At 49.2% G+C, this 25,046-nt stretch overlaps 1 protein-coding gene across 1 annotated transcript in view; it reads left to right on the forward strand.

Annotated features, from left to right (window-relative positions):
- Mylk (myosin light chain kinase) overlaps nucleotides 1-25,046 on the forward strand; it is a 208,183-nt gene that overhangs the window by 137,424 nt on the left and 45,713 nt on the right. Inside the window, 4 exon segments of the mRNA XM_052740431.1 lie at nucleotides 3,874-3,966; nucleotides 17,243-17,293; nucleotides 17,993-18,120; nucleotides 20,676-20,829. Coding sequence (XP_052596391.1) covers nucleotides 3,874-3,966; nucleotides 17,243-17,293; nucleotides 17,993-18,120; nucleotides 20,676-20,829 — 426 coding nt within the window.

Here is a 25,046-nt window from a genome sequence, read left to right on the forward strand (position 1 = left end):
TTCTCTCTGCCTGCCAACCCCACCTATCCTTTCTCTTGCCTTACTATTGGCCGTTCAGCTCTTTATTAGACCAATCAGGTGGTTTAGACAGGCAAACTAACACAGCTTCACAAAGTTAAATATAAATGCAACACAAAGGAATGCAACACATCTTTACATCATTAAAACAAATGTTCCACAGCATAAATAAATGTGACATACTTAAAATAGTATTCTACAACAGATTAGGGGGGAGGGAAGGAAGAAGGAAGGAAGGAAAAGAAAGGAGGGAGGGAGGGAAAGAATTTAAATATTGATAAGTGTTATGGTTCTGTCTGCTGTGAGCACATGGAGGACATACCCAGATGCATATTCATGCATGGGATAAATGCCTAGTAATGCCACCTGTTATTTTGATTTTTTTTAATTACACTTTATTATTTATTTGGGGCCTGGGGGCATGAAATAGAGTATGTGTGGAGTTCAGAGGACAATTTGCAGGAGTCATTTCTTTCCTCCCACCATGTGGGTCCCAGGGACCAAACTCAGATCCTCAGGCTTGGCGGCAAGTGCCTTTACCCACTGAGGCATCTTGCTGGCTCCTCACCTATTATTTGCTACTCACTTCTTCACTCTTCTGCCAAGAGGTTGTTTTTTCCTGACGAGGGAGGCTCTGTTCTCGGAGTTTAGGAGCTCATCCAAGGGCTCATCACCCTTAAACAACACGGCCAGAAAAGAGTTCTCATTTCTCCAGCCAGAATTCTCTGTGCTAGAATGCTGCTTGCTCTTAGGCAGAGAGACCAGCGAGAAATGAGCCATCCCAGGAGACGTGGGAGCTCAGCCCCTGCTTTGCCATTCCTAAGCCTCCTGAAGTTCAGATCCTCTCTGAGAAGTTTCCCAAAGCCTCCTTCTCCCTGGCCTGGGGTCAGAATCCAGGGATCCAACCTCGAGGAGGGAGGGGGGAAGTATCCCAGGGGCCTGAGTCCGGCCATAGAAGGGGTTGAGGCATTGTCCATGTAAGGGCAGGTCTCCTGATCTCTTCAGGAGCCCCCGCTTTTCCACACCTCTATCTTCTACCCCCACACTTTTTTAGGGGCACAACCAGGCCAGCAGAGGACTCCAGGCCTGGGGCCCAGATCTAGAAATAAAACCCAGTTTCATCACAAAATGATTAAAATAGACAGAAAATACAAGCTGCTCTTAAACTTTTATTACTATTATTTTTATCCCCCAGGCAGCATGTGCACACAAAGCTGGTTTTGATTAAGCGTGTGGTCCTCCCAGCCCATTCCTCCTCGTTGCTGTGGTTCTCACAGTGGCCAGGCAGCTCGGTATTCCTGGCTGGGCCCCCTGCTGCCTGCACAGCCCCCACATTACTGGCACTGTAGAGGGCACTGCTCTCCCCCACCCTGGGCCTCTGGGGTGAGGATATGACTGGTTTGGAAGGGAAACTTGAGCCCTTTTCTTCAGGGCCTGATGGGGAGATAAATTGCAGTGAGTGAAGCTGTCTCAAAACCAGCTCAGTGTGCACCCAAGTGAAGTGCTCATGCCTCTAGTGAACCCACAGTGTGCCCCAGAGCCAAGGGCACTGCAGAGGCCCTTCGAGCTGATAGAGGGCTTGCTGAGGTGAGAAGATGCTGAATAGCCCATTAGAAGAGGGTGGGGGAACATGACTAACAAAAAGAATGCATTCATTTAGGTAAGTGGTGCTTTTGATCTCTCTAAAACACCATCTTATGCCTTGCCTTCTCTGGGCTTTGGGATACAGTGAGCTAGAAAAGATGTAAGTTCCTTTTCTACAGCTCTGGAAGCAGAGGCATGGGGCAGTTTAAATGATTCACCCCAATACTCAAGGGTGACAGTGACAGACAAAATGCGCCAAAATAGCATCCAGCATGACCCATGAGGAAAGGTATCCACACGATCCCACTACCCTCTTTAAGAAGCCAGGAAAACTGGGCCCATCGCCTCTGCTTGCTTGTGCCTCAGCTTATATATCAGAAAAAGGACTTTGATCCTCTTTCCCAGACTCCTCTCTGCTCTGGAACTTACCAGGAGAAAAAGAGTGCTGAATCAGGAATTCAGTACTATGTACACACTCTATCATTCATTCTTCCTCCTGGGAAGGAGAAGACAAGACATTTCGGAATGCACCTTTCTTCAGAGTCCCAGGGGTCTCTCTGTTCCTCCAGAGTGCCCACGTGAAACTGGTGTCCTGGAGTGAGGGCAGCAACCTGAGACCTTGTCAGCTTCACATGACAAGAACCCTGAACTCACCATCTGGGGATCCTTTGCTCTTAAGGAGGTGGCAGGACATGGGCATCACACAGTAGGGGAGGCCACAGGGTATGGACTGGCTTTTTCAAGCTCTGCCTAAAAGGATTTCTTTCACCTTCGTCCCTTTACTCTCATCCCATCATATACTGCTAGAAAATCCTAATTAAAGCTCAAATGGAATCATTTCCATAGTTGTGTGTACATGGCTTTCGGTCGGTCGTCTTCAACAGGGAATTGACCTTGATATCTCTCGGCTGCCGTCTAACTGAGCCTGTATTGTGCCCACATGCAGCCTTCTGTCACCGGGTTACCCAGCTCATAGAGAGGACAGGCATGTGGTGGAGGAAGCCTACATAAACAAGACTTAGTAAAAGGAGTCGTGTGGACAGATGCACATTCTAAAGCATGCAGGGGACCCAGCTGTCATCTAGGAGAAACGCAACCAGGAACTAGGGAGTGTTTTCCCCGACCCACGCGGTCTATGTTCCTAGTACCACCCTCACAGGGAACCCAGTCTAGATAAGACCAGCTGAGGTGCCCAGCCTGGAGGCAGGGACAGCCTGTTAGCCCTTCTTCCCCAGCCAAGCCACAGGAATGTGGCCAGAGCCCTGGCTGGAAAATCCCCTCCTCCCTCTGAGCTTCCTCCTTGGGAGCAGGAAATGGAGGGTAAGGACAGGAAGGGACTTGGGGGAGGAGCCTTCCACCCTCTCCCCTAAGTAGTGAAAACACAAGCCTGGTAATGGTCATTCAGCCAGGGGCTTCTTATTGAAGTCCTGGGTGGTTTTCCCACAAAGTGAAAATCCAGTCTCATGGGAACCAAGGGAGAGCCTTTTCTGCCCAGCTTCACCCAGCCCACAGTGCTATTCCCCTCTGTGCACGGAGAGAGTCTTACCGCCCCCCACCACCACCAACATTATGTGTGCTTTACCTTGATGTGGAAGAAGGAACTTGCTGCCCCGCCTCAGCAAATGGCCACCGCAGGGACTCATGGACCTGCCTTAAGGATATACTGTGAAAGCCTTTAAATGAGTCCCAGCCTTGGTCTCTGAGACTATGCTAGTGGCCTGCTCTGAAGCCTTCACCTGGCCAGGCCTGGCTCAGTGCAAAAACCAAGTCTCAGAAATCAAAGGCCGCGAACACCTTTTAGTCCAGGAGCCTGAAAGGTAGGGCCCAGTCTTCACCCTCTGTGTGAGACCCCCTCCATTTGCAGGGAGCCTTTGAAATGTAGAACATCTAAATCAGTGAGTCAAGGCCCGTTGGGGGCAAGGAGAGCAAAGCGCATGGAGGCCTAGGCCCTACTAAGTGGCCTTCGTCCTGGCCATCTCTGCTGCTACAGCAGGGAGCAGTAAATAGCTCCCCAGCCTGGCCATCCATCCTGCTGGGTGACTGTCCCAGCCACCTGATTTATCAGGGCCATTCGGCAGGCTCTCCTTCTTTGGTGTTCCCCTGGAGGAAGGGCCTGCTGCAGGCGCCACTCCGTGGGCACAGAGGGCCTCTGAGTGGAATGTAGGGTGGGTGGGCCAACCAGGGTCAAGGTAGGGTTCTGACTGGGGTGCCTCCTCTACTCAGCTCCTCAGACAGCTCCTGACTGATGTTGGTGTTTCTTTTGTGTTCCAGATGCTCGGGCCGCCGCCGGTGAGAACACCAAGGTCCCGGAGATGAAATCCCGGAGACCCAAGAGCTCTCTTCCCCCCGTGCTAGGAACAGAGAGTAAGTGCCTCTCAGCTTCGCCATACAAAGGCAGGATTGGTGGCGCAGGCCCTGCTTCCTGGTCACCAGCTCTGTCTTGAACTCCTTGAGGACAAGCTCCTGCCCGTGCCCTAGAGTACCCCATGTCCTCCTGATTCCGGAGCCAACAACCTTTCCTCAACCCCTGCCAGGCTCTCCCCGCCCCGTCTGCAGCCTGGGGCTGTCACACGAGTTCTCTGTCTTCCTAACCACAGCCCTCCCCGCCTCCTGCATCACTTTTTGCTGGTCCCTCAGACCCCCGTGGGAGCCGTTCCTCATCTTTAAGTTGACTCTGTCCCTGTCGAGGGAACCTTCCTAAACAGTTACTCCGTCCTTATGACGTCAGCGGAAATGGCCGACGGTCCCCAGCGCCTCCAGACGCCCACACGTGAGCCTCTCCTGTGGTCCTGCCCTGGACAAACCTAGTGTGTGTGCACCCTGACTGCCGCCTCGTGCTCTGCCCCACTCCCTAACAACTGTTCCATAACAGAGCGCCTCACTGAGTCCTGGGGGGCCCCCACCCCCTTTCCTTTCTCGTGCCTTTGCCCTCACACCTCTCTCCATGGGCAACTTTCTGGCAGATTTCCACTCCAGCCACCCCAGTAACTTTCCAGAACATCCAACGTCCACCTTGACTGACTCGTTTCCTGGCACCGTAGGGAGGTACCTGTATGTCCTCGTGTGTTCTCTGAAGGCCAACCCAGCCCTCGGGATGGCACGCTGCGTCCATGGAAGGACCTCACTGGTGTCATTCAGAGTCAGAGTTCAGTGTATTAGACATAGCCAGGGAGAAGAGGCACGGGTATAACCGAAACTGTACATGGCTACCTCCCTCCTGGATCTGGGCTTCCTCCATGGCCAGTGTCTCTATTAGACGGCGTGCTTAGGGCACATGCTATTTTCACACCTATAAAACTGCAATTAAAAAAAAAAACGAACTGTTTCAAGATAGTATTTGAAATGCATAATATTAGTTTATTCATCTTTATACCAGGGCAGTTGTAAAACATAACCTACATAGTCAAAATATAATACCTATCAAATAAAATCATCGAATGATAGACACAGAAGTTCCTAAAGCCGTAATGCAGACCCGTCTTCTGCTGTGCTTATTAGTGTGGTTTTTATTAGCAGAACTACCTTGTGATAGTTCTAGTTTTATAGGGCACAGAGTTGCCTAGCCATCCCCAGAACACTCTAAGCTTTCAAATAAACAGAAAGCCCTGGTGCACACTTGTGATCCCAATATTTGAGAAGCTGAGGTGAGGCCAACCTGGGCTACATAGTGAGTTGTATGCCAGCCTGGGATACAGAGTGAGACTTTCAAAAAAGTAAGTTTTAAAAAGTCGAACAGAGAACAAAAACAGAAGAGAAGCTCCCACTTCTACTAGTAGAGGGAAGTGATGGGGCCCCATTGTTCCAAAGATCACTTTGCTTTCCATTACAAGGCCGTGTTTTATAACTGCCTTGTTCTTTTCTTTGTAAAGCTGTGTATTTGCCTTGCTGCTGATGAGCTCTTGGAACACAGCTAATCGGACGGAAGGGTCAGAGGTCCAGAGCCTTCGTGGTGGGGTAGCCGAAGTGAAGTTATAATTCCTCCTAGATGTTTACACAAAGTGAGATCCACTCAGACAGTGGAGGAGCCAGGACTGTTCCGAGGAGATTTTAATAAGCTGGTAAAAGCCCGGGAACAGTCACACAGACCTAGGAGGAATGAGTTAGTAGTGTTATTCTCCAAAGCTGCTGCCTGGGCCTTGGTGTGCTACCTGTGGGGAAACATGAGCAAATAAAGTGTTGCTCTTAGAAGAACAGCAGGGTCTGTGACACGGGATGTGATGAGGTGGCTCTGCCAGGGACAGAGGCCCAGCCACCCCGTCTTCAGGTCTGGAACCCCGTTCTGTGCAGTCCCGAGGAGGGTGAGGCAGGGTCAGAGCTTGAGTGTGGAGGAAAACAAGTGTGGTGAGGCTGTGAGACAGTGAGCAGACCCAGCACTGGGCACGTTGCCCTGCAGAGCAGGAGGCCTTGGAAAACCCCAGCCAAGTTGTCATCCTCACACTCCGGAGTCCCGGATGGCAGCTAGAGCTGTGCATCAGATTCACCTGCAGGACTTGGAAAGCACCGTGCCCAGGCTGCCCCCAGACCAATTAAACAGAAACTCTAGGGTGGCGGCTGGGATTCTGTGTTTATGTTCCTAGATCGTCCCAGGGTGTGGCCATACGAAAAATCTGCCTTTCGGTGGGAGGCTGTCCCTGCTGTCCATGGTTGGTTCAGAGCAGCAGGGGGTGTGCCTGCTGCCCCTGTGAAGTGTGCAGAGTCACCCAGGAGTCCTCATATTAGTGCCCTGAGAGCAAGACACCCCATGGAGGCAGCCTTAGGTGGGGAGAGCAGGGCTGACAGGAAGTGTTTGGACTCCATGGAGGACAGTCACTACAGGGTTAACTCCACCCACCCGTCTGCAAAGGTAGCTGTGCTCCTCTGTGGTCCAGTGATAGACGTCTCACCCCATGCACCCTGATGGCCACTTCGCCCCACTGTGCTGGCTTGTCTACTCAGTCCCCACCACCCGAAGCCTGTTGTCACTCTGTGCATTAGGTTATGGCTTTGGTTGCCCCTCCACATGCATTCTTGTCCCTTAGAAACCCGCACCCCAGAGGCCTGAGGGACACCACCAAAGTTGGTCCTCGAAGCCTTCTGACAAGGTGGCTGCTCCCAGGGACAGGAAGTGAAGGTGGTGTCTTTTAGGTCTGTGTCCCCAATTCTTTTATTCTTTGGGGTATAATTTGTCTAGTAGTTGCTTACGTTATATGTGCATGCATTCTCACTGAGCATTTTAAAACATACATGAATATACCAAGTGCAATGTAAAAATCCTCTTCTGTCCCCTGTTTCATTCATACACTCATTTGCTCTCGTCTGTGCACTTTTTATGTATGTTCATACACAAACACCTCAACAGCAAGGGTTTCTCCTCCCGGCTCAGATGGAATCTCACATGTAGTCCGTATGCCCTCATCACATGCCCTGTCTGTTAGCATGCTTATCCTCATTCCTAGACACGTTGGATTCCATGAGCGGTTTTTCTGCGGACATATGTGTGGTTTTGTCAAGACTGTGAAGTACCTAATCTAAGGAGGAAATCCATCTTTCCTGAGGAAATGGCGAATGACTTTCCTGTCAAACAGAGCATAGCCAGACCCCTCTCTGTGCACCCTCCTGTCCCCAGGGATGGTTTATTCCTATGAGCCAGCTGTTGGGTGTAGGAGTGGACAGTGTTGACCACACTTGCCTGGGAGCCCCCAAGCCTCATTGTAGCATGAGGAAGAAGCCAGGCAGTCCACCCCCAGGCCCCCGTGACTGAAGTACTTGTTAACCCGCCAGTCACCCGAGTCCCAAGCCACGAACACGGGAGGAAATTTGAGAGGGTTCGAGGTGAGGAAAGCTCAGAACCAAGTTTTGAAGGAGGGAGAGGAATGTAGTTTATGTGGTCTGAAGAAGAATGATAACATTGGCAGGGGAGGAGGCAGCTGGGAGCTTGGGGGAGAAATTGTGCAGATGCTGGAAGGGAAAGTGGGAGGAGAGCTGAGTGCAACGGAACCCGTGTCCTGCGTGCCCTGCACAGGCATCAGGTCCGCAGCTCCTGCCACGTGGCCGTGGCCAAGCCTCCACTGTCTTACAAATACTAGCTGCTCCCATTTCATAGAGAAGCCAAACTGAGCCTTAGAGATGAGACTGTCCTGCCTAGCGTCTCCTAGTTGGGAAGGGATGGAACTGTGGTGGTGTCTTCCTGCCACATCCCCCTCCACCTTGCTGGAGGCCGGGCTTTGTTCCACGTTGTCCACACAGACACAAAGGCTAATGGTTCTTTCCCCAGCCCACAGTGGCAGCAGGAGGAAGTGGGGTGGCAGGGGTGGCAGGACAAAGGAAAGGCATGGACACGTGTCCCTGGATCGAGAGACCTGCCTGTCACTGTGTTTGCTGCGGGCCTCTCAGTGGGATCCTTCAAACAGCCATTTTGATAGCATTTCAAAGTTACAGAAGAAGTACAAGAGCAGTGCCGAGAACTCTTATATTCCCTGAACTTAAGAGTTACCAGTTGTTTTCATTCTATCCCACGGCTTTATCATTCTATGTGTATGCATTTGTAATCTTCATATAGATCGACAGACACCATTTTAACGCAGTTACCGCACCTTAATTTCTTACTCGGTGTGTGTCTCCTAAGAATATAACCACAATGGAATTGTTGGAATCGGGGACCTTGACACTTAACCCACATTGCTATCTAACCCGCCCACAGTCTACCCTCCTCTTGGCCCAATAATGTCTTTTATGGCTATTTTCTCTTCCTGGTGAAAATCTCCTATCAGCATCCCTGGATGACTTTACCTGCTCCCTCAGCACAGAAATGACTCCTCTCCTCGTTTGGGAGATAAAATGGGAGGAGCGCACAGGCCCAGGGAGGAGCACTCCCGTCTCTGCCTGAGCTGAGTTAGCCACTGAGAGACAGGAACACCTCAGTGAACCTCCATGTATCCAGAAGTTGGCTTGCTATGATCACTTCCAGGGATTTGCTCAGACATGAGTCATAGCAAGAAAGCCATGGGGCAAGAGAGCAAGAAACAGAGGTCTTGGTTCTCCCACTAGTTAAACACGAAGCCCTTCTTCCCTTTAGAACATGGTTTCCTCAACAGCCAGTGAACACCTTCCGTGGCTGGCCTCAAACCACATCCAGCTAGGACATCAGGACACTGATGGAGAGTTGTGAGGAACACAGTTCAGGTGAAGCTGGCTAAGTCTTCCTACCACCTGTGTGTGGAGGCATCCGAAGCTACAGAAGCAAATCTGGGCTTACCCAGTGATGGGAGCATCCTGCAGGAAAGGTGGCCTGGAGCCCAAAACCCAACTTTGGGGTGCTCCTACTGGAGGGGATCTCATTAGCCAGTGGAATTCTTGTGAGTTTTATGTAGAGGAAGGCAAGCATATTACTTGAAGGATGGATTCATCGAACTTAAAAGATGGTTTCAGAAAATATAAGTTAAAAAGAGAAGTACAGATGAAGCAATGTCAGCTTGGTGACAGGCTTGGTGTCTGAATAAAGAGATAATGAGCATCCATTGGTTTTACAGCTTAGCATAACATTTTTTGAGTTGGGTCCACAGTATTTATTTAATTTTCCTAATCAACACATGAGTTCCTCCTCCTTTAAGGGCCCGCCTTCACTCTCCTGTGACTTAGGGACAACTCAGGAGCAGTTTCCCTTTGGAGTCTGTGCCTAGCCTGGACACTCACCTCTGGAGGGTGGTGCACATGGGCCTCCTGGTGACCACAGTGGACTCTTTCTGATTACAGTGTTTTCCTTTGGTTTGGCCTATCTTATATGCCTCTATGAAACTAAAAGTCTTTATCGACTTGAAAATATCTATGGATATCAAACAGGTTGACCAGTCTTCTTGGTCTTCTCTAGGCCAAATCTGTTTTAAAAACATCCTCTGCAGGTCATGGGAAATGTTAAATCCTGATAGAATCCACGGGGCTGAAAGGAAATCTAGAAGAAGTTGGGATTTGGCATCAAGTCTTGCCTAACAAGGAAAAGTGTGGGGCCCATGGAGAATAGTTAAGGATGCTTTTACAAATGCCCCCGAAAGCAGGCACCAACTCTTCTTACACCCCAATGCAGTGTGGACATTTGACTCTCATAGTACCCCACGTGCACCTATGCACATGCATGGGACACCGTGATGGCCCCTCACTGGGCTGCCACTTTGGGTCTTCCTTCAGCTTTTTCGGTGTCTCCCGTGAGCCGATTAACTAGCAGTACTGGTCCTCCCAGAAGCAGCCGCCGATGAGAGCCTGACAAGCAGCCATGGGCCTGCTAGCCTGGCCGTGCTAGACTCCTCTTTCACAACTGTCCTGACATTCCATGGGGTTTGGGAATCAGAACTTGCGGCAACAAGAGGAGTTGTGTTCCTCTGGAATCTTCTGATATGACTGTCTTTGCTATGCGGGGAGGTGAGTGGGCAACTTGCCTAGAGATGTTAATTCTGGGAAAAACAACCAGTATGTTTTTCTTCACATGTCTGTAATAATGTACTAGGAGTCAGCGGGTGAGAGGACAGTTACTTGGTGCCTTGAGCCTTTCTCAGGGGGGTTGTTAGGACTTGGCCCTCTAGCCCCAGACTCTCTTACCAGCCTCAGGGGTGGCTCTGCTTCTTGCCTTACCCAGCCTGTGTCAATCCCGGGAGCCTTGAGCAGACAGTCCATGCTGATTTTGGGAATTTGAAAGGGTTCGATGCCTATTTATAGTTAACTCCCTAAAAAGGGAAATGTCCCCAGAGAGACAGAGATCCAGGGACCTGCCTGTACCCAAGGCTGCTCTTAACACTAGCTCCTTAACTGACCCTTCTCACTCAGCAAGAATAAGAAAGGAGTACTCATTTGCCTTCAGATTGAGCCATCTAGAAACTTCCGTGAGGGACTGACCCTCCCCCTTCTAGGACAGAAGGAAGGTTCTCGAGGCCAGTACTAGTTTAGGCTTGGGCAGAAAGAAGCAAAAGACATTACCAGAATCAGTCACGAGGGGCAGATCTCTTCCAGCAATGCCTCAGCTTTCCTAGGAAGTTTCCCGATTCTTTAACTTTTTTTTTTTTTTTGGTTTTTCGAGACAGGGTTTCTCTGTGTAGCTTTGCGCCTTTCCTGGAACTCGCTTTGGAGACCAGGCTGGCCTCGAACTCACAGAGATCCGCCTGGCTCTGCCTCCCGAGTGCTGGGATTAAAGGCGTGCGCCACCACCGCCCGGCCTCTTTAACTTTTATTGGTGATTTTATTGAGCTGTTTCATTTCTAGCCTCTGTCTCCCATGTAGAGTAGAAGGCTCAGCTCCTGGCAGTTTTGATCAAGGAGGTGACCGAGCACACACTTAATGTGGAAAGTTGCAACAAGATTTGCACACCCTGTTTATATCTCAGCATCAATTCATTAGAAATTCCCAGGTTCCCAGAGATCTAATGGCCTCTGTCCTTTCCTAGCTACTTAGCAAGCCCATGCCCATTTTGTCACCAGGGCCCTAGAGGTACAGCAGGGGACCTTTTTTGCTGTCTCCTGGGAACTTGGTGTGCACACTTTGTGAGTAGGTTTCTAAACCGGATGGGGACTGGGACAGACCCACTAGGAGGGGCATGAGCTCTTCGTGGAGGTAGCATGCCTGAGCTGAGAGCTGCTGGTGTCGGCCAGCGGCGTCAGAATGTACAGAGAGCCCATGGCACCATGCTAGTGTGCAGAAACTGAAAGATGCCAAGAGTGCAGTGCAGAGGAGCATCGCCTAAAGACCAGTACGCAGCTGACCAATGGCCGCTGGAAACCTGGAAACTCTCTAGGTGGGCACAACGCACACTGAAATTTGAGAACCGTGGACATTGAGAATAGAGGACATAGGAAGGAGGCGTGTGAAAGGAGGCTGGAGATGAAAACCAGAACTGGTCTCAAGGACCTTGTACGACCAGATGGACTTGGTCCTGAGTGGTAGTGAGCAGCCACTAGAGAGGTTGCAATAGTAGAGAGACTTTAGATTTATATTTGAGAAAAGTCACTTTGGTCCCAATATGGCAGATGTCTTAGGGCAAAGATTAGGGGACAAAGGGCCCTGGGATGGCACTGAGGTTAGAATAGGGCAGTGATGGTGAATGCCCGGGGGGGGGGGGGGGGGGGGGAATAAGACTAAGCATGTATTCAGTTGATAGGATTGATGAGCACTTGTGACCAGGCTATGGGCAAGGAGAGGCTCTCAGAAGACGTGGGACCAGAAGCAGTCTGGGGAAAAGGCCCTAGGTTTGATTTTGGGCAGGGAGGCTTGACGTATGTATGGGCTTGGCATCTCCTGGGGAGATGATGTCTAGGAGGTTAGACACAGAGGTGGAGGCTTAGAAGAAAGGCCTGGCTCCAGGGAAGACATGGGCAGAGAGAGTGACAGAAGGACACTTCTAAGAGTAGCGGTGAGCAGAGTACCCTGGATGGGGACATGAGAGAGGCCAGGCCTGGCCAGGAAGGGTGTGGGTGTACCTGAATGCCCAGGGAGGTGCCCCAGCTCCCTCTCAGAGATGGCAGGTGGAGGGCACTCTTTCCCCTTCTTACCCTGTAGCCCATAGCCATCATGGGATTTGCAGAGATGGTAGGTTTCCTTATTGTAGGATATCCTCTCCCATAGTGGCTGGTGTAGAAGTTTCGGGGTGTTGGAGATAGGATGAGAGACAAAGGGTCCAGGGGTTAATAAGATAATAAGGGTGAGTCTGGAGAAGTGGAAACTCACTAGTGATCAGTTTATCTCTACTGAGAATTGTGGACCAACAAGAACATTTACTAGGGACCTGAGCTGAGGAGGACAGTAAGGTGTGGTGACATGGAATTCACGGGAGGATGCCAGCTGAGTGGGCCACCAGGGTCAGTTACGGCATTAGTGACTTTTCTCTTTGCTATAATAGCATATGTGATGAAAGTCACTTAAGGAAAGAAGGGTTTATGTGGCTCCCAGTTTGAGGACAGGGTCCATCATGATGCAGCGGAGTGGTAAGAGCAGCTCCGGCCATGGCAGCAGAAGCATTGGCAGCTGATCACATTGCATCTGAGGTCAGGAAGCAGAGAGGTGATGCTGGTGCTCAGCTCCCTTCCCTTCTGACTCAGTCAGTGCCCCTGCCCTGTAGTAGCCACATCCAGGTTGAGTTTTCTCCTTAGTTGAACCTCTCTGGAAACATACTCACAGACCTACTCGGGGGGTGTCTCCAAGGTGATTCCAATCAAGATTAACCATCACATTCCGAATAACTGGAGGAGCTAAATTTGTCTCAGAGGGCGGAGAAGTCCTTTGGGATCTGCTTGTTTGGGAAAGAGGGCTGAGTAGGGAAGGGACCAGTGCAGAGCATGCACTGTGGGCTGTATTTTTCTGTTTCAAAAAAAAAAAAAAATTATTTATACTTCTCAAACTTGTTTTGTAGATTTTTTATTACATACATTTATTTGTTTGCTATGTATGCATACATATGTGTGCACATGCCATGGCTCTGTTGTGGAAGTCAGAGGACAGCTTGAGATTGTTGGTTTACTCCTACTGGGTCAGCCCTGAGGATCAGACTCTGGTCATCAGGCTTGGCAGCAAGCACCTTTCCCCACTGAACCAACTTGTTAGCCTTCCCCAGACTGCTATTTACATAGGAAACTGAAGTGCCTAGAGGTTATATAACGTGCTTTAAGCCCCTCCACTTAGCTCATGATGGGGTAGTATTTGAACCCAAGTCCAGCTCCAGAGCCTTAGCCCCTCTGCACAGGAACAGAGAAAGGTTTCAAAGGCTTGCCTTGCAAGGTGGAGTAGGTGTGCCAAAAGTAGCAGAGCAGCCAGATACATGATGGCCAGTGATTCTGTTTCTAGCCGAGCCACATAGGGCTTCATGAGCTTGGGAAGCTGCCAGACTTAGGTGAGACCCCAGGTCCCTCTTCATGAGATCGAAACGCGGTGAGGCGCTCTGCTTGCATTTGCTCAGAGTAGCACACCTGTGAGACGCTTCCTCCAAGAAACCAAGTTTTAGAATCCTGTGACTCAGCTTTTCCTGCATCCACAGAACACCGTTAATGGATTCCCACAGATGGTCATATGGAATATCTATAGCATACAGAACATTGTTGACATTTAAAGTTGTTTTTGCTGGTAGAACCAAAGCAGCTTCAAATGCTAACAAATGCAAACAGCAGTAGTCACAAATTTATAGAACAAATTTAAAACATGGCCTTCAATCCTATTTAACCCTAACATTCAAAGATCTATTGTTTGGAGCTAGCTTCTAGCCACATAGGTTTTGCAGGCCCAACAAGCATGGGAGTGGGGGGGACTTGGTAGCCTCTGGTTTCACACTGTCCTCCTTCTTGTGTACCCCCAGTTCACACCCCAGGGACTGTCTTCTCCTTCCCATCCACTCCCACCCTCTCAGCAGGATCTCACCGACAGCTAGCTACAGTGATCCGCTAGGGCTGCCATAGCAAGATGGTGGACGGAGTGGCTGAAACACAGGCCAGAAACCCAAGATCAAGGTCTCTGTCCTCTGGTTTGCAGATGGCTGTCTTCTCCCTCCTCATATGGTTCCTTCTGTGTGTGTATGTAGGTCTGCTCAGTTGGGTCCCCCTGCCCCCTCCTTCCTTCCCTGTCCCCACTTCCTACTCTCTCTTCCTCTCCCTCCCCCTTTCCTTCTTTTCCTCCTTTCTTCTTCCTCCCTTTCTGTGAAGTCACCAGTCAGATTGGACTAGGGCCCACCCCAATGACCTATGTTAATGTAATCACCTCTTCCAAGGCCCTGTGTCTGAGGCAGCCTCATTCTGAAGTACTTGGGCGAGCGTGTGCGTGTGTGCGCGTGTGCGTGTGCGTGCGTGTGTGTGTGTGTGTGTGTGTGTGTGTGTGTGTGTGTGTGTGTATCACATGTGTGCCTTGTACCTTTGAAGCCAGAAGAAGGCATCAGATCCCCTGGACCTGGAATTACAGATGGTTGTGAATAACCATGTAGTTGCTATATACTGAACTTGTAGATACTCTGTAAGAGTATCAAGTGCTTGTAACGCCTAAGCCATCTCTCCAGCCCCTTTACTGTTTTGTTTGTTTGTTTGTTTGTTTTAGCTTTCTATTTAACTCTTAATTTGAAATAATTTCAGCCTTATAGGAAAAAAATGGAAGATTTAATACAAACAATTCTTTTCTATCCTCCAGATTCCTCAAATATTAACATTTTACTCTTTGCTTTTTCTGTGTTCTTCCTTCTGTGTGTGTAGGGGTAGCTTCTGGTTGAACCAAAGGCCTTGACTACACTCGGCAAGTGCTCCCCCCAATGAGCTCTATTCCCCAACCATTCCCTCTTTCTCTGTATTTCTCTCTACTTCTGTACACACACAAGCACATATATACTTAACATAATTATGCTTACGAGCAGCTTGAAAGAAAATTACACCTATAAGACCTTAAATATGTAAATAGTTCAATGTTTGTTTTTTTCCTAAAATCAAACTTGTTCTATAAACTACATTAATAATAATTAAAATAGAAAAACACCAATGCAGTGCGATCATCTAATTTATTGACAATATTCAAATACTCTCAGCTGTTCTAGAAGTATTCTTTTTGGCAAAAGAGAGATAAAAGCCTTTCTTGTGGTCCATACTGCCTAATGTTTAAGACCTTAGAGCCAAGTTCTTACATCTGTTCGGTTTTCCCCCCAGTACCCAGGTTCATAGTGTGAACTGAGTAGCACATAGTAGGCCCACAGTAAGATAGTGATCATGCATAGCAGCCAGCCAGAGGGGAAGCAGACCTCTTCCCTAGACTTAGCCACTAGGCCACAGTTGCCAGCCCTATGGTCCTAAGGTGTTTCTGTCAGGGTCCCCTCCTTTCACTTGTCCTCCCAGGATTATCAGTTGGGTGGCAGCACCGTCTCCTCTGTGGAAATACTCAGGGTTAGCTGAACCACCGGTGATCATAGAGCAGGTCCACAGCCATGCCTGGCCCCGGGGCTGTCTCTCTCTATTTTGCGGTAGCCAAGTAACTCAACATCACCCATTCATTCATTTAGCAAGCAGTTCTTAAGCATCTGCTGTATATCGGGTACATTGGATATATAACAGTGAACAGCAGGAACACTCCACCTCAAAATCTTGTACTTCCGTGAGAAAGGAAGGGCAGAGAATAAAGCAAGTGAAGATATAGTTTGTTATATAAGTACTAAGGAGGATTAATAAATCAGGGTAAGAGCTGTAAGTAGTGCTGCAAACTCTCTCTCTTTCTCTCTCTCTCTCTCTCTCTCTCTCTCTCTCTCTCTCTCTCTTTCTCTCTCTCTGTGTATGTGTGTGTGTTATTTCTGTGGTGCTGGAATGGGAACCAGGGCCTTGTGCTTGTCAGGCAAGCACTCAGTCACTGAGCTAAATCCCTACCTAGCCCAAGGGCTAGGATTCGTGTAGGGCACGTATGTCAGATCTCCTTGGTAACGTGCCCCCTGCCCTTGTATTAAAGTGTAACTTCCCTGCACATCTTCTGTAGTACATAGTTGTGTGAGTCCTGAATGGTTTGAGTAGTCATTTAATGACCGGCCACCCCAGTCGAGTTAGGTCTCCCCCGTGAAGTTTGTCAACCCTTCCCCTAATACCTCTGGCAGCCATTGATCTTGTCTCTGTCTTACAGTTTTACCTTTCTAGCGTGTCAAATAAGTAGGATTATACAGTAAGGAGCCTTTGAATCTGACTTCTCTTAGCTAAGGAGAAAAATCAATTATCAACAATTAAAGGAAAGGGGGGGTCATGAATTGTGAGAGAAAGGGAAGGTTTGGGGGGAAGAAAGGGAAGGGGGAATGGTGTAATTGTATCTTAATTTTTAAAAATAACCTGAAAGAAATATGAAATCGAGCCATGAGAAATAATGCAGGTGTTTCTGCTTGTGTATCATGTTTTTATTTAGCCAGATGAGTAGATTTGTGCTGTGAGGCATGTCTAATGAGTCACTTTTCTTGTTGAGATAGAGAACGTGGAGTGGGAAGGGAAGTTTGCAAGATATCATTCATTCGTTCACTCATTTCTGAGGGTTGGGACTTCCAATAGTGTCTAGCACCCCAGGCTCACTGGGAACTCACTATGCCACCCAAGCTGCCTTTGAACTCACAACAATGCTCTCAGGTCCACCTCCCAAGGGCGGAGATCACAGGCATGAGTCACCGCTCCCAGCTTCCATTCATTCATTGGCCCATTCAACAAACATTTGGTTTGGAGATTTTTGTTGTTTTGTTATGCTGTTCTGTGTTGTGTTTTGTTTTTAAGAAACAGCTACCAGTCACAGTCTGTGACTCAAAGGAAGCTGGAGACCCTTGGATCCATACCAAGGCTAATTTTAGTTGGTTTATCTGACATAATTTCCTTTCTGCATTTCTTGAAAGTTATGGTGAGCATTTAGTTAGTGAGTTATTGGTTATCATCTTTAAATAGGACGGTGGCGGGGGCATTAGAGTTTTGAGAGCATCTATCTCACTGGTTCTAGAGGCCCCCACAGCGGCCCTTGAAAACTGATATTCCTTGGCTCATAAGACTGTCTGTAGTAGGTCAAGGAGATCCATGGGAAGACATGGTAGAATGAGAGCTTTCCATAAATGAGGGGCCAGCGGGCGGGACAACATCCTCCCATGACCTGGGAGCTCTCTGGGAAAACAGAACTGACTTCTTACCTCCATAACTTGTAAACGTCTTTGTTTCAGGTGATGCAACTGTAAAAAAGAAACCTGCCCCCAAGACACCTACAAAAGCAGGTAACAGCCACAGTCCTACCTGAGGACCAGGGGGTCATCTGCCGTAGGGCCTTCTCCTCTGCCTTCTGACTGACCATAATGGGTCAAGAGACCCTTCCCTTGTTCACATTCCACATGCTGGGCTGCCTCTTTCTCCTCTCGGGAGCCTATGCCCAGCTGGTATCTCCCCACATCCTCTCCAGCTTCCTTCCTCTGCTTCCATCTGTGTGTGCCGTATCACAGGCTGCTGGTGGCTTTCCTGTCCCTTCTGCTAAGTGGTGCCTCAGCCTCAGTCCTCCAGTCTACCCTGCATAGGGGTGGCCCACATCATACCGCTTTTAGGCCCTGCCCTGCATGTCCTTATTTGTTGTCCCTGGGAAGACATTGGAAGGCACGAACCACACACTGAGCCTACCAGCCAGGGTGACTGAAAGGTTAGTCGCAAGGCACTACAAAATTAAGAAATGAGCTGCGACAGAGATTCATTCCTCGGGGGAGGCACAAATCCCACCACAACCCACCATGAAGAACTGTGTTGTATAAATTGTGTGGGGGTCACTTCTGGGCGTTCTAAAGAGGAAACAAGGCTAGCAAGGTCCCCGAACTCAGGTCTTTTGGAACAGGGGTCAGTACCTCCATTCTTATCTCGAAGATTCCAGAAGGGAAGTGAGACCCCCGTGTCTAAGGCCCCCTCCTCACTTTCTAATTGCCCCCTCCTAGCTATGCCCCCTCAGATCATCCAGTTCCCCGAGGACCAGAAGGTACGCGCAGGAGAGCCTGTGGAGCTGTTTGGGAAAGTGACTGGTACCCAGCCCATCACCTGCACATGGATGAAGTTCCGAAAGCAGGTAAGTCATGGAAGCAGGGTGGCCTAAGGACAACTTATCGCCCATGGGCCAAAAAGACCAGAGATGCTGTAGTGGAGAGAGTGCATTGCTCTTCTCCCCTTTGGAAATGGAAATGCACACTGGGCATGGTGGTGCATGCCTGGAATCCCAGCCCTTGGAAGGTTGAGGCAAGAGAAGTGTAAGATCCAGGACAGCCCAGCCAACCTTACAGGATCCTGCCCAAATAAAGCACAAAGGCCCAGAGACATAGTTTAATAGTAGAACACGTGCCTAGCATCACAAAAACCAGTTATTGAAAAAAGAAAAGGGCCAGGTGGTGGTGGCACACGCCTTTAATCCCAGCACTCAGGAGGCAGAGCCAGGCGGATCTCTGTGAGTTCAAGGCCAGCCTGGGCTACAGAGTGAGTTCCAGGAAAGGCGCAAAGCTACACAGAGAAACCCTGTCTCGAAAAACCAAAAAAAAAAAAAAAAAAAAAGAAAAAGAAAAAAGAAAAGGATTGTTAAAAAAGAAAGAATGAAATGGGAGAGGTAACCTACCACCAAAGCTGAGTTCGTACTAGTCTTTTCTTCTGCGTCTACCAATAAGCCCTGTTTTTATAAGCAGTTTGTTTAATACAGTCACTCCTGCCCTCACCTGAGTCCATCTGCATAGAATTGGTTTTGGAGGCAGGAAGTCAAAGCCCTCAGATGACCTCTCAGACACCATCACTTCTGTGGTTCCCACCTGGTTACAGCTTCCACTTACCACATGCCAAAAGATCAAAGCAAGCCTAGGTATTTGGGGACATACATTACATATTAAATAGAATTGTGTCTGAATGACCTAGAAGTATTGTTACAATTTATGATTTTGCTCCCTATGAAAGCATTTGAATTTCCAAATAAACAGCTTGTAGAGAAATTTGGAGGACCCAGCTCTTCACCGGGTAATGGTACTCATGTGTGTGATCAGCAGACACCCCAGAGTAATGGCCTGGTCCTGCATTAGAAACCCTACAGAAGGTGTGAGGATTCTTTGTAAGCCTCTCACTGTTTCCATACCATGAAAATTATCATAGCCAAGAGATGAGCCACAAGTATCTGAGGGGAAAACAGAGCTGGTTTCAGTGGAGGTGGAGAAGAAAATGTGATCTGCTCCTCCTAGACTGATGGATAAGGCAGAATCTCATCCCTTTCCAGAGCCAATTAATCAGATTCAGTAGAAAACTTTCTGCAGTTAATGAAACTTTTGTATCTGTGCTATCCAGTGTGATGGCCACCGGCCCTGTATGATGAGTGCATGAAATGTCGCTGACACAATTGAAGGATGTCTTGGTCACTGTTCTGTTGCTGTGAAGAAGCATCATGACCAAGCAACTTACAAAAGGAAGCATTTAATTGGGGACTAGTTTCAGAGGGCAAGTCTATGACCATCAGAGTTGGGGAGCATGGCGGCAGGCAGGCGGGCATGGCACTGGAGCAGTAGCTGAGAGCTTACATCCTGGTCCGCAGAATGCAGACAGAGAGAGTGAGACTGGGCCTAGCATGGGCTTTTGAAACCTCACAGCCCACCCTCAGTGACACACCTCCTCCAACAAGGCCATACGTTTTAAACTTTACACCACTAACCGGGAACCAAACATTCAAATACATGAGCCTGTGGGGACCACTTTCATTCAAAACACCATGAGGAACTACAATTTTTTTTTTCCTGTACTAAGGTTTGAATTTTAGGTTTAGTCCTCACATACGCTGGGCAAGTGCTCTACCATTTAGCTATATATATCTTGTCTTCTTTTTGCTTTTTGAGGTAGGTCTTACTAAGTTGTCCAGGCTGGCCTTGAACTTGTGATCCATCTGACTCCCGAGCAGTTGTGATCACAAGCCTGTGCTACTGTGTCCGGCTAAATTTTTAACTTTAATTCATTAAAAATCACTGTATACAATTCAATGGTATTAAAACCACCATATACAATTCAATGATGTTAGTCAATGCACATGATTGTACGAGCACTAGCGTTATAATTCCTCACCCTAGAAATCAGTATCATGGACTCTTCCCCCACTCTCTGCCATTACTCGCCTTCATTTTATCCTTATGGATTTGTCTGTTCTGGACACTTCAGGTAGATGGAACCATGCAACCTATCACATCATCTTTTGTCTCTCAGTGTTTGGGGTTTTGGGGAGAGGGGGCGTGTTGTTCTTGTTTTCAGGATTTATCTGTGCTGTAGCATGAATTGCCCCCCTATTAGCTTATTTCTTTTCTATTTGTGTGTGTGTGTGTGTGAGAGAGAGAGAGACAGACAGACAGACAGACAGACAGGACAATCTCAGGTGTCACCCTGTCATCCTCAGGCAAGCCGTCCACCTCCCTTGAGACGAAATGTCTTATTGGCCTGGAGTTCACCAGTTGTGCTAGACTGACTGGCTGGCAAGCACCGGGCATCCTCCTGCCTCCGCTTCCCCAGCGGTGGCAGCATTACAGACACACACAATGGACAAGATGGAACACCCCCTGCCCCCTCCCCCATGTCCTGCCCGTCCGTCCTTTTCACTCCCGCCTCTCCCTGCAGATCCAGGAGAGCGAGCACATCAAGGTGGAGACCAGTGAGAGCAGCAGCAAGCTCACCATCCTGGCGGCGCGCCAGGAGCACTGCGGCTGCTACACCTTGGTGGTGGAGAACAAGCTGGGCAGCAGGCAGGCCCAAGTCAACCTCACAGTCGTGGGTAAGCCCCAGAACCACTCCGCTGGGAGGCGGAGGAATGGGGGAAGCCAAAGGCGTGAACCCCAGGGCATCAGCACCTCTCTGCTACCTAGTTCCCTTCTCTGTCCCTGACTCTCACACAGTATCATGCAAACTGATGCAGGACTCCGTACCTGCCTCTGCTTCACGCCCCTAGCACCTTCCTCTCCTTGCCTCTCTGCCTTCCTGGCCATTGGAGACCCTGAGCCCTCCCATGCCAGGTCCTCCTGTTGGCACCTAAGCTTCCTCTGCCTCATGTCCACCACCATCTCAGTCCCTTTGTGTCTCAGTTAGGTTTTCTATTGCTTGGGTAGAAGGGTTTATTTGGGGCTTTTGGTTCTAGAGGGACAAGAGTCCATCACCAGAAAGGTGGGGAGCATGGCGGCAGGCAGGCATGGCACTGGAGCGGTAGCTAAGAGCTCACATCTCAAGCTACAAGCAGCAGAGAGGGCGAACTTGAAATGGCTCAAGGCTTTGGAAACCTCAAAACCTACCTCCAGTGACATACTTCCCCTGGCAAATCCACACCTCCATATTCTCCTCAAACAACCACCAACTGGGAACCAAATATCCAAATGCCCTAGACTTATGGGGTAATAGCTGATCCAAATGGCCATACCCTGCAAATCGCCACCCAGAATCAATGCCACCTCCACAGGGCATTGGAGCATGAAGATTATATCACCTGTACACTCCAAGCTATACCCTGGGTGCCCGGGGCTAGCTGAGATATCAGTGCCCCTCAGAACTCTTTGTCCTTGTCCTGAAGGCCAATGCTGTTTCTTGAGACATGTTTCCCATCCCCCCCAACACACAAACAAAGCCCTTACCCTCTGGCTTCACTTAGAACTACAAGACATGAGGCAAGACTCTGCTGAACTTGGTGGCCTCCAGGTATCTGTATATCATGCCACTAATGGCTCCCCTTTGCCTTTGTGAAGGTTCTTTTCTTTGGTCCAGTTCCTGGGCCACTGGGGCTCCACCATCCCTACTTCACTCAACTTTTCATTCTCTTCCTGTTCCTCACGGCATCAAGAGAAGTCGCCATCTTAGCCACATGCACAGGCATTAATTACCCTCCTGTGATTTGCCTTCTTGCCCTGCTCTGCTTTCTGTATCCCCACCCCCAACCCTGGGCAAACCCTGTGGCAGAGGAACCTCCTCTCCTTCTCCCCTGGCACTTTGCAGCTACCTGCCCCTTGCTTCCATGACCCTTGGTCTGCAGAGACTGCTCCTCTGAGGTCACGTGACTCCCAATCCCAACTCCCTCCCCTTTCCTTATCTGTGACTCCCCGCTAAGTTGAACCCGCATTTAGACTGAGTCTCAAGTTTTCATGTCCCCTTCCTAGTAACTATCCCGGTGCCCTAGTCCGTCTTCTGACACATCTAAATTGCTCAGTGTTTTCCTCCCATGGGTGATGCTCAGTGCCTTTCCTGTCATGGTTCCCCATGTGGCAGGTGCACAGGACAGGAGAGGGACGAAAGGGCAGCTAGGTGGATAGCAGACTGTTTTGTGCCTGTGTGGGCCTCCACATATTGGGTGCATGAAGGACTTTGACCTGGTATTTATTGGCATGCACAGTAGACTTGAGTGGTTTTTCCAGTCAATCTTGACTCTCAAGGTTATAGGGTTTTGTTTGTAAAAATTAGAAAAAGGATCTCTTTTGGGTTCAGTGTGAAGACTGCACCCCAGCTTCACAGCAGGGCTCACAGCCTAGCCTTGGACCTACAGAAGAAAAGGATTTTAGAAAAGGACTGTGGGCCACAGTGGTTAGAACTCATGCATCGGAATCCGTCTGTGGAATTCTCCAGGGATAAAGTTGGCGGTTGGAAATGACTTAGACGCTTAGCTCTGTCCCTGTATGGTCCTTGGCTTCAGTCCAGTTTTCCTCTTCCATCTTTATCTCATACCCTCACCTTAGGCTCAAGATGGATAGGTATGTTTCCAACCTAGAAGGGAAACTACGGGGAGATGTAGCCTCACCCTCTCCAGCACCTGTCCTTCAGAGGTACCCATGGGCCTGTGGATGGGCAAAGAGTGAAGAATGTCTCCAAGATGAAGAAACCTCTGGCTGGGGAACTCTTCTGGGTGACATGCAGTCTGGAGAGCTGCCACATGCTAGGGAGTTAATTGTTGACCTTTGTGCCCCATAAAATTTCCCACCTTGAGCCCTGGGGAGCCTTGCAGCATCTCTCTCGGGGGCCCTAAGCAGTAGGAAAGAGTGAGTTCTTAGAGAAGAGGGTTCAAGAGCACAGAGCATCCGTGCACACTCCCACCACGGACTCCATTTATCTCTGCTCTCTCTTGTCCTTCCCCTCCCTGTCTGTGTCTTCACTCAGTGCCCATCACTCTGACCCAGGTCCCTCCTTTCCTTTCCTCTTCCTCTGACCCCTCCCTCTCTTTGCTTCCTTAGATCAGGGTTCTGGGAAGTGAGTGTACCAAGGGGTCATGGAATGAGCTTCTCGCCTAAAGGAGAACCCAATCCACCCTCTTTCTCTCTTTGGTGACTCTGGGTGTTGATTTCTATAATTTCCCAAGGAGTCAGGAACTTTTGGGGGATTGGTACTGGCGATCCCACTTGCTGTACATTTAGACCCATACCTGAAAGTATTGATCGGCTCACACCCCAGTGCTACCACCAGGCATGAGGACCTGCTCTTCCTCCGTGTTTCCCATTCATCTGCCTCTGTGTGGGTATCCTTGGGCTCAGAAACTTTGGACTGCTTTTCTGGACCCAGTGCCCCCTGCCCCCACTGGGGCCGCCCCTGTGCGGTGCCACACGCCCCTCCCCCCCAGCCCCACTGGAAGGAGCTGCAGTTCTGGCCTTTTATGGTTGAGTTTCTTATTCTCCACGGCCAGTGCTGACAGGGCCATCGGCGTGGCCGCCTGCCAGCTGGCAGAAGCAACATGTTAAATGCCGTCCTGGGAGGGGAATGGAATGGAGTGCAAGCTTTCTGTCTGCCTCCCCCACCCTGGAGCTAAGAATAGACTCACTCAATAAAATGAGGACTTGTATTGATGGCCACAGCAAAGCTACATTCATTCAGAGCCCGTGAATTTAGACTTAGGCCAAAGTAAACCAGGATTAAGCTGATTTACCTCTGTGTCTCCAGGGACATCTGCATATTATCTGATCAGCGTTTACTAAGTAGATGTAAACGTAAATGAGATAAAACAGAAATTGTTCCACCTACTCCAGACAGTTTTCAAGCACTTGAAAAGCATCCACTTGATGGGCCAGCTAAATAAGGCCAGTTAAATGAAACATGTACTCATTCGCTGCAGAAATCTCTTATGGCATATTCTTTGAAGAGCTATTTCTTTTCAGATCACCCATGATTCATATTTTCAAATCAATAAAAACTAGCCCTTCCCTCAGTTTCAGTGAAGGATCCTTGGCTATTTCCGAGACTAATTATTATAATATTTTAAGAAGCAGTGTAAGAATTAGCAACGCTGCCTGGTCTGGGCCTGCGCCTGCACCACTGCTCTGTGTGCCCTGGGAGAGGAGGGTGGAGGGGCGGTAGATCCAGATGGATTCTTTAATGTCACTCACCCAGCATGAGAAAAACAGGCCTCCATCTAACTCTAAAGGAGAAAAACAAAGTAGAGAGAACCCTAGACACACAACATACACTAAATACCTTCTGAGTCTAAAATGTGTGTATTTGAAAGGGCGGGAGATGCTCCTCAGAGGTGCTTGGTTGAAACATGTGTATTTGAAAGGGCAGGAGATACTCCTCGGAGGTGCTTGGTTCATCCCTATAAAGCAAGATACTCCCTTCATCTCATTCTGCCTGGTGCCCTAGAGAGGACCAAGCTGTCGGGGTGTAGCTGTGGGACTCTCCCAGGGGCTTTGTCGCTCACCAGTGAGTGTTCCAGTTTGCTCTGATAACACCCTGGGTGGTGGGTGGGGGTGGGGTATTTGGCTTACAACTCAGGGTGACAGTCCATCATTTCAGGGCATCCAAGGCTGGAACTTAAGCAGCCTGTCCCTTTACACCCACAGTCAAGAGCAAAGAGGCTAAATGCATCTTGGTTTACCCTCTTGGTTTCAGCTAGCTCTTCCCCTCATACTATTCAGGACCCCCCTGCCTAGGGAAGCTAGACATCCATCCCCGATGGCCTGAGTCTTCTGGCATCAATTCACCATCAAGACATTCCCCATAGACGTGCCCACAGGCCAACCTGCTCTATAT

The sequence above is a fragment of the Peromyscus californicus genome, unplaced genomic scaffold (genome assembly GCF_007827085.1).
Source record: "Peromyscus californicus insignis strain IS unplaced genomic scaffold, ASM782708v3 Scaffold_16__1_contigs__length_79575227, whole genome shotgun sequence".
Taxonomy (NCBI): Eukaryota; Metazoa; Chordata; class Mammalia; order Rodentia; family Cricetidae; genus Peromyscus; species Peromyscus californicus.